Raw genomic sequence first — 10,039 nt, forward strand, 5'->3', positions numbered from 1 at the left:
TGTAACAGAAAGTCGAGGTTATCCGTTAACTCGGAGTAAACTTACCCAGGTCAGTCGCATGGCCTGCTTTCTGGAATACCCCGCATGTGTGACACACACCCACACACATCTCTCCCTATCTGCAAACTCTGAATTCTCCAGAACACATGTACGAAACTTTGTAGCAACGCGCATGCGCACTACTTTTGCGCATGCGCACATTTCCATTACACGTTGGGCAGTCGGGCATTTTGGAAGTTTAGGGAAGCTTGTATTTCAGCTGCTGTGTTTGTGCGTACTTACGACTCTGCACTTACCACACTTCTCAGAAATCATCTTTATTATGGCGGATCCAAGAATACGCCAGATAAAAATAAAGACTGGAGTCGTGAAACGGTAAGTGTACAAAAGAACAACGTTTGGAAGCTTATTTATTGCTAGCATGAGTGCTGTTTCTCCAGAGCTAGGTCGTGGTACACAGCCGAACTGTGGGAAGGACCGTCTCTGGTGCAGCTAGCAACCGTTAGAATGTTCAGGCACTTGAGCCTCATGGTTAACTGGCCAGCTCTCGTATTATATTTCATATTTCCCACAAAAAATAGTGCCATGGTGTTTTTGTAACTAGCATGCTAAACCTAGAATGCACCAGAACAAAATACAACAGTCATAACAATAACAAGCAACAGACTTGAAAAAATGTACCGTTATATTGTGTATTATTCATTATTACATGATACAGTATTGTATTTATATGATTATAGAATTTGTGTGTTGTCAGATACAAGCTGTATTAGATGAAGCAAATTTGTAATAAATAAATAATTGAAGCTACTGTGATTTTCTGATGATACATAGATATTCTCAATGTCCATAACTGAAAACCCTCTATGGGCTGTAGTGGGTGTCTGTAGTGACTGGCATAAAGTTGAAGATGGTAATGCTAATAATGCTAATAATGATGACGCATGTTCAGGGCACAACAAGCAGAATGGTACAGAAGAAAGGAGGGACGAGGATTACAAATAAAAATAAAAATGTTTGAAATATTGAAACATTCGTGGATCATCAGTTCTTGTAATTATTTCATTAATAGGACTTTTTTTTTTTTTTTTGTGAAGAAAACCATTCAATCCAGTACGGGTCATTTTTGACCCCCTTTATGGATTCGTGAAGGGTTTTTTGGTTCATGCATTGTAGGGTTAAATATCAAAAATCTAAAAGGTGTGCATCATACCCGACACCTAGAGGAACACTTTACAGTTGGATGTGTGACTGTACATCATTCCCTTCAAATGCTATTGAGCTGTAAATTATGGTATATTTTATGTACGAGCCCAATAAGTAATAAAATACATGGCAATTTTTATATATGATTTAATAGTTTATTTTGTTGCATATCAGAAATCTAAGAGGTGTGCGTTATAGCTGACACCTAGATGAACACTTTCCAGTTGGTTGTGTGACTGTAAGTCATTCCCTTCAAATGCTATTGAAGTTAGAAACGTGTATAACAATGTCGTATGTAACTTTAGAGACGGTCCCTTAATTTCCGCCTATCTGCGAATCTCGAACGTCCAACGTCAAGCCGACTTTATGCCAGTATGGTAGTGCCAGGCTGGTGCCATATCCACACAAACATCCTCACAAGCTAGTTGCAGAATGTATGCTAAACCACTCATTTGACCATGATTCATGATTTCTGCTCGTACAATAAAAACACTTGCACTACTCTAATTTAGGTAAATCAAATGGTTCACGCCCAGTAGTAGAGCAAATGAGAACAAATGACTGGAGTGCAGAACCAATTGACAAATTTCTACTCAGCCAAATAAACCCAACTAGAAAATCCTTATAGTAAGATGAAGTGCAACTGTGTTTCTTGCAAATAGATATTTGAAATTCACCTAACACAGCGAATGTTTAACAATAGGATTTTCCTCTATAATTTACCAGAGAGACTTTCAGTTCATTTAGTATATCTTGCAGAAGCTATGGGAGAAACCTCACCCTTATTGCTTCACTAAAACGAAGGTTTCATCTAATTTCATTAGCTCCTGCTCCTGTACAGAGCCCCAGTGAAGGCCAGGTACCAATCAATCATCGCTTGAATGCCACAGCCTGTTTGAGTATTATTGCTGACCATGTGCATCCCTTCATGGCCACAATTTAGTCATCTTCCAGTGGCTAATTCCAGCATAATGCACCAAAAATATGCTAACATTGCAAATTCAGTGTAATATTTACAAATGTACTAAATGTATCTAAACAATAGTATTAAAACCATTTCCCCATAGCTTTTTCACCAAGTTCTTGAAAATGTCATATAACATATTAATGTCTGGAATAAATTTTCTGACAATGTGAATTGAGTTTGAGTAGACCAGTTCACTGACACACAACATAAAATACATGTATACAGTAAAATACAGCATTAATGTTAAGAATGGGATCAGGAGGTCTGCATTAGAAGTGCGTATTGGGACTGGGATCCACAGACCGACATACAGGTAGAGGTCGGTCCAATATGACACTTGTGGGACAAAGAAAGGCAGCGTTAGTTAACATGGGAGTGTATTGGATGCTAGTGTCACTTTATCCAGGTCAGGGTTACTGTTGTTTAACTTACTTACTTGTATATTTTTTGGGACATAGACTTTGGGAAACTTAATTCTTTAGAACATATCACAGGCGGACACAACGTAACTCCAGCAGTGGGCAGGATTGGTCAACCTCCTTTGGCAGCAGGTACCATTTGGGAATTTAATTTTTTAAAATTATACACTGTTGGTATTTTATTTATTTATTTATTTATTTATTTATTTTTTAAAATCAATCATCATCTTGAAACCCAAAGGTTTTTTTTTTTAGGTTTTTTTTTAAAAATACAATTTAAGAAACAGACAAAATGCAAACTAATTATAAAAAATTGCACTCTTAACACTACTGCTTCCTCTGCTTGTGTCCCTTTGTCTTTTACCTTCATGGTGTTTCTTTATCGTTTTTAGTGTGTGTGTGTGTTGTACTGTCGCAATCCAGCTGCCCATTTCTGGGTCTAGCTCAGTAGATGGAGTTTAATAAAATGACAACTGTAATTTGCTTTTTGTAAGTGGGCACTGGCACCTCAAAACTACAGTATTAAAGGCAATGGAATGTATGTCACCTCTGATTCCTTTCTTCCCTTGATTTTCCAGTACGATCCGATTTTCTATTATGGCCCAGAATCCTTGCACTGGCAGTGCCATTGTAAAGAAGTTCAGCTCCACCATGAGAATTTAACATGAGCATGGCACTTCCATTAGCTTGTCCTTCAGCTTTATGGGAATTATTCAGCACCTTTCGCCTTCAAGAAAATCCCCTAATCCGTCCCTATATCCCTTCATTCTGTCCACCATATTATCAGAGCATATGTTGAGTATTAAAGAAGTGTGTGTTGATGGAGTGATCTGGTGTAATTGATGTAAAAGTATAAGAGTAAGTGATGCAGGCTGATCAGTAGAATTTGAAGGTCTGATCTTCCGTGAACATCTAACTAACCCGTAAAATGCCAACCCCGCAATAATTAATATTGAATTATTGACTTATCTTTATTTGTTACAATTATACATTTTAGTATTTATATCACAGGCGTCTACTTATTTATTTTTATTTTGACTAAAATCACAAAATCTGTGATTAATAACATAAGCCAACATAATTGGAGTTTTTTGACCTGGTTTTCAAATCAAGGAGTGGTGAACATATTCATTAACAGGTCAATAAGTTCTTTTGAAAATTGTTTGAATTCTCCATATCTAAGGTTTCTTTTATTGTTTGAGTGCCGTCAATGTTGATTAAAAAACAATTATTGTTTGCTCATGGTAGATCTCAGGGCCTTAACCAGGAACAGCATTGTAGTGAGGTCCACTTTGCAGAATTAGTTGTCGTAGTTAATGTATACTTTGAATTTGAACCTCCATTATGTTATGCTTCCATTCTTCTATAAACAGCTCTGATTCCAGTTAGACAGTTTAATTTGATTGAGTTAAATTTTTTGTTTTACAAGAAGCCTAAGTCTGAGGAGCCTGAGAGGTCTAAGGTGATGGTGAACCGCTCTGGAATCAAGCAGGTTAATGTGTTCCAGTCTCACACTGGCCCCTTTCCCCATGCTGCCATTCACTGTGTAATGGAGGTATATGTGGTGACTGTCTACTCTCTCATGGGGCTTGCTGAAATGAGGACACATTTTATGTTTTTTGACACTGGTGGTGTCAATCCTGGCATCTCCAACAGGAGGTGGTACCCCACATAGCGATCTGGCTGAATCCAGCTGGCACGCGCAACAATGTCTGCTACGCGTTGGGCTGACTGGGTGGCTAGAAAGCTCACTGAATCTAGCAACACACTGATGGATAAAATATGTAGCCTCCCTTTGTGGTTAGGTTCCTGCTGTCACATGACCCCTCTTTTGTTTTCGTTCTTGTTTTGTAGGCTCGCTAAGGAAGAGGTGTTATACATAAAGGAGGCAAAACAGCAAGAGGAGAAAATTGAACGCCTGAAAGCAGAGGCAGGGGACGAGTATGTCATCAGGAAACAGGTAAATACAAAATCAGCAAATTAACAGAGAGCTTGTTAATGTGGAGCACATAAGGGTGCGCTGGTCAGGCAGACTTAAGATAAAATAACAAAAAAAAAAAAACAGTTTTATCTAGACAAATGGGCAATTTGTCAAAATGAGAAATCCGAGCTTCTGCTCTGCTGCGGAGTGCGGTGTGAAACAGGCTTTAAGCCGACTTTTCTGCTGGTGGATCCATATTCGCCACATGATCGCCAATGCCAACTCGAGATACCTTATCTGTAATTTTAGGCAGCTTACAAAAGCAATGTGTGTGTTCTTTTCACCCTCTCTCTTCAGCGTGCTAGTTAGCTCCCTGTCACGTGACAACAGATCACGGTGAAAGGGAGTGATTGACGGCTAATGATAACCAATCTAAACTCTGCATTAAAGTTAAGAATGTAAAGATGAAGTTTAAATGGTTCTGTAACGTCGGATAGAAAGGTGGGACGGTCACTGCATCAGCTCACAGGCACATGTTGTGCAGTAATTAGCGAACGTTTTGTAGAGAAATTAAAACCGGTCACACCACAACAATTATTTTCACTCGCAAAAATGCTCCCAAATATATTTAGAGGTCACACAGATTAAATTTCGGGAGCGTATGTGACCGAAATGGTCGCGATTTCAGGCCTTGTGTTATGATAATTTTAAAAAAATAAATTATTATTATTATTGAGATGTGTGTATATATTTGTTATTCAGACCAGTCTGATCAATTCCAGGAGGGTTGAATACTTTTCCATGCCACTTTATATACTGCGTCAGGAGTCTGCTCCACTGTTAACGTTCCTCCCCTGAAATGAATTCAGCTTTGGCTGAAAATTTTTGCCCAGTTTCAAGTCATTTTGTGTGGTTTTAGGAGCTGTAGTCAGGGTGGCATTTTTGCTTAGACCTGCAACCAGCAGCCAAGATGGGGAGACTAGACAGAATTGATGGAATACAGAGAGGTCTGTGACAAGACTCTGAATGTCCTTGAGTGGCCCAGCCAAAGTGCAGACTTGAACCCCATAGACCATCCGTCAAGAGACCTGAAGTCAGTTCACAGACACTTCCTGTCCAATTTGATTTGAGCTTGAGAGGACCTGCCAGGAAGAATTGGAGAACCCGTTCAAATGCAGATGTGCAAAGTTTGCCCAAGAAGACTTTTAACAGCAATTGCTGTTAAAGGTGTTTCTACAATGTACTGAATAAAGTGGGAATAGTTATGAAAAAAATCTTGTTTTTGCTTTGTCATTATGGGTTATTATTTGTAGATTAATAGCCAGAAATGTAAATCTAATCCATTTAAAATTAAACCTATAACATCAGTGTGCTCAAACTAAAGAGGTCTGAATACCTTCTGAATCCACTATATATATACACATATACTTAGCCCACCACCTGTACCCCTTATGACCACCTGTACCCTTTCCCATTCATGCAGTTTTCCTATAAGCCAATCATGTGGCAGCAGCGCAATAAAATCATGCGGATACAGGTCAAGAGCTTCAGGTAATGTTCACATTGAACATAAGAATGTGGGGGAAACTGATCTGAGCGACTTGATCGTGGCATGGTTGTTGGTGTCAGACAGGCTGGTCTGAGTATTTTCACACACACCAGTCTCTAGAGTTTATACAGTATGGTGTGAAAAACAAAAAATATCCAGTGAGCAACAGTTCTGCGACCGGAAATGCGTTGTTGATGATAGATTTCAGAGGAGAATGGCCAGACTGGTTCGAGGTGATGGGAGGGTCACAGTAACCCATTTCTTTACAACCTTGGTGAGCAGAGGAGCTCTCAGAACACACGTGTCGAACCTTTAGGCAGATGAGGTACAACAGCTATAAATTCCATCAATTCTGTCTTGGGATAATGCTGTACAGGCTAATAGGCTAGACACTGCCAGGTTTTGGAATGGGGAAAAATAGTGGCTTCAAACAAACTACAAAAGGAATTTCAAAAATACACACACACTCTCCTTTAGCAGAATGACCCAGGTTGTGTTGTGAGAGACTGAGAGCGATCTCTCTCACAAGTGGATGCAGAGAAAGTTTTGCTTTGATGCGTGTCTGATGATAACCAAGGTGTCTGCATGTGTAACAGATGGAGGTGTTGCAGGAGTCAAGAATGATGATTCCAGACTGTCACCGCCGTTTAGCCATGGCTCATGCTGATCTGCAGCAGCTGTTGGTGAGCATGAACAAACCACTCCTTCCTCTCTTTGATGACCAAATCAGTCACCTGTGTGAATTTTCCAAATCTGAAGAGAATAGTATTTGATAAATACATCTGACTAGTGATCAGACTAGCATGTTTTTAAAATGTATTCTAAATTAAAGACACAATACCTGTACTATTTACAAAAACACATCTGTATTGAGAGACGTGTAGTAATCTGACACAATCCTGTGTTGTAGAGCCTCACAGAGGCCAAATTAGGCCAAATGTCGAAAGCTCTTCAAACAGTCCATATTTATGGACGTTCCAAAGTGTTCCACTTTTTCAGTGCTAATAAAGGGACATCTTAACCAGTTGGCCAGTTAGCCCAATGGCATGTGCCTAATGGCAGATATTGTTTTCTTTCTTCTACATAGTGGGTGTTTTTGCTAAGCCTCCAGCTTTAATCATGGTGTCTCTTGCATAAAAGATAAAAGCCCACAATTTTTTTTTTTTTAGTAAATAAGCACTGCTTCAGTGTTTCAAAGACATTATATAACCCGCTGCTGTAAAATGAAATTAATTAATGTCATGCCAATGCTGAGCTGTTAATTCATTCAATTTAATGTGAGGTGTAAAATGGCAATGAATAACACTAGAGTGCATAAATTATAATGTAAAAAAAAAAACATTTTGGTAAATTGCATTTCAAGTAGGGTATTTAAAACTGCATTATTAAAGAAACATCACAATAAAGATAAAAATTTAAGGAACGATGATGTATACTCTCTTTGCCATTAAATAAGCTCTCTATGGCACCAGTTTTGTAGCTAAGTAGATTTGAGAAGGCATTCCAGTCTAATTGCAATTTTACTGTTATTTCCACCTGTCAGCCAGCACATAAGGGCAGGGATAGTTCAGAAATGACCTGAATGACTGAAACATGGCAACACAGCAAACACCTCTATAATCCATGAGGAAAAAGGTTATGCAGTTGACATGAAAATGTAATGTCGGCACATTCCTGTCATGGACCAAACGTCGTTCCATTTGGAGAAAACAGACATCAGAAATTTACGGAGTACTAGATTGAGATTTGGGGAAGGAAGATAAAGGATTGATGCAAGAATATTAAGCCAGACTGCCACGTATTAGAGTATATTTATGATTTTCAGGTAGAATCTGAGGAAATAGTTCTCTCGATAAGAAGAACCTGAATCTTATGATGATGCTATATGACATGAATTAATTTGTGATTTATGTCTGTTTTTTATTTGCCATTCCTTTGTATTCCAGGAAATGGAGGTGGATGTTGAAGAATCGGAGGAATACAAGGAGGCCAGAAGTGTTTTAGACTCTGTCAAACTGGAGGGATGATGTAAACACACATGCGCAACAAGTGTCCATTCCATTATTCAGGACTTCTTAAAAATGTTGATTCGGAAATAAGTCTGGTCATCGTCTCATTGTTGTATTGATTTGTAACACTACGAATAGTGTGCCTCTGCGTTCTCTGTTGATTGTTCACAAAACTAAATAAACAATCTTATTATTCAACTTTTTGATCCATTTATTTCTGTTTGTAGCATGTTCAAGTTTCTTAATGTAGTTTCTCAAAATCATTCAGTACAGCTGTCAGGTTACAGGTAGGGTCAGCCTCGCTATTTCTTCCTGCATCTCCTTTATTGGAAATACCCAGAGAGTCTGAATTCTCTGATATACTCCATTAATGGCCTGGTCATTTATTTTTGATGACCATAATATATATTAGGCTTAAGATTTTTATTTCATCGTCTTTGTAGTTCCATGTCCTGTATTGTATATTTTTATATAATACTACATGTCATTTATATAATCTTTTATATTTATATAATTTTTTTCTTTATATTTGTATAATTTTCTCTGAACAGTTTCCCCCAGGGTTTTGCGATGACAAAAATTAATGCAAAAACAAGCAAACGCCGCAGTATTCGGCAGAGCTTGCCATTTTTTTTATTATTATTATTTTTTTAATTACTACAAATTTTTTGCAGATTTGGGCGAAATCCTGCATGGATTGTTTGAATAACTTGAACCTGACAAAAGTCATTGGTATCCATCATGTTTATTCCATATTTAAATTTTTTTTTCGATTTTTAATTCAACGATATATTTTAAATAATAAAACAAATGAAAATGGCATGGACAAAAATGAAGGGACCCTTAACCTAATATTTTGTTGCACAACCTTTGGAGGCAGTCACTGCAAACAGGCAATTTCTGTAGCTCTCAGTGGGATGTCTGCACCTGTCAACAGGTAGTTTGGCCTATTCTTCCTGAGCAAACTGCTCCAGCTGTCTCAGGTTTGAAAGGTGCCTTCACCAGACTGCATGTTTCAGCTCTTTCTGTAGACGTTCAATAGGATTCAACTCAGGGCTCACAGAAGGCCACTTCAGAATAGTCCAATGTTTTGTTCTTAGCCGTTCTTGGGTGTTTTATCTGTGAGTTTGGGGTCATTCTCTTGTTGGCGGACCCATGACCTGTGACTGAAACAGAGCTTTCTGACACTGGGCAGTACTTTTCGCTCCAGAATACCTTGACAGTCTTGAGATTTCATTGTGCCCTTCACAGATTCAAGGCTCCCCGTGCCAGACACAGCAAAGCAGCCCCAAAACATAACCGAGCCTCCTCCTTGTTTCACAGTAGGTATGGTGTTCTTTTCTTTGAAAGCTTACTTTTTACATCTGAACATAGAGCTGATGTGACTAGCCAAACGAGTCCTCCTGAGTCTTCTTCAATTGAGCCCACTGTCGCTCAAGTAGTGATGAATGGTGTGATCGGACACTGATGTATCTTGACCTTGGAGTTCAGCTTGTATCTCTTTGGAAGTTTTCCTTGGCTCTTTGTCTACCATTCGCAGTATCCTTCTGTTCAATCTGGCGTTGATTTTCCTCTTGTGGCTGGGTCCAGGGAGGTTGGTTATAGTCCCATGGACCTTCTTCTCGATAATATTTGGAACTCTACTCACAGGAACATCAAGCTGATTGGGCATGGTCTTATATCCTTTACCTTTAACATGCTTGTCTATAATTTTCTTTCTGATCTCCTCAGACAACTCTCTCCTTTTTTTTTTCTTCTCTGGTCCATTTTTGTCAGTGTGGTGCACATGATACCAAACAGCAGTTTCTGCTAAGCGTTGATGGGGAAGAAAGACCGTCATGCGGACATGGAGCTTAGTCAGACCTCAGGCAATTTTTTTTTTAATCAAAATGAATTTGGTGTTTAAATAATGGTTTAAGATGTTGTAGTTAAAACACAGAAGACGCTCTGCAAGTTTCTGTTACAACG

At 38.6% G+C, this 10,039-nt stretch overlaps 1 protein-coding gene across 1 annotated transcript; it reads left to right on the forward strand.

The window, feature by feature from the left end:
- Positions 1-202: 202 nt before the first annotated feature.
- tbca (tubulin cofactor a) lies at positions 203-8,269 on the forward strand. The gene is made up of 4 exons (XM_053649385.1): positions 203-375; positions 4,447-4,552; positions 6,659-6,745; positions 8,009-8,269. Exons 1-4 carry the CDS (start codon positions 323-325, stop codon positions 8,087-8,089), a joined length of 327 nt encoding a protein of 108 aa, XP_053505360.1. The 5' UTR covers positions 203-322; the 3' UTR covers positions 8,090-8,269.
- The last annotated feature ends 1,770 nt before the right edge of the window (positions 8,270-10,039 follow it).

The sequence above is a fragment of the Ictalurus furcatus genome, chromosome 18 (assembly GCF_023375685.1).
Source record: "Ictalurus furcatus strain D&B chromosome 18, Billie_1.0, whole genome shotgun sequence".
Lineage (NCBI taxonomy): Eukaryota > Metazoa > Chordata > Actinopteri > Siluriformes > Ictaluridae > Ictalurus > Ictalurus furcatus.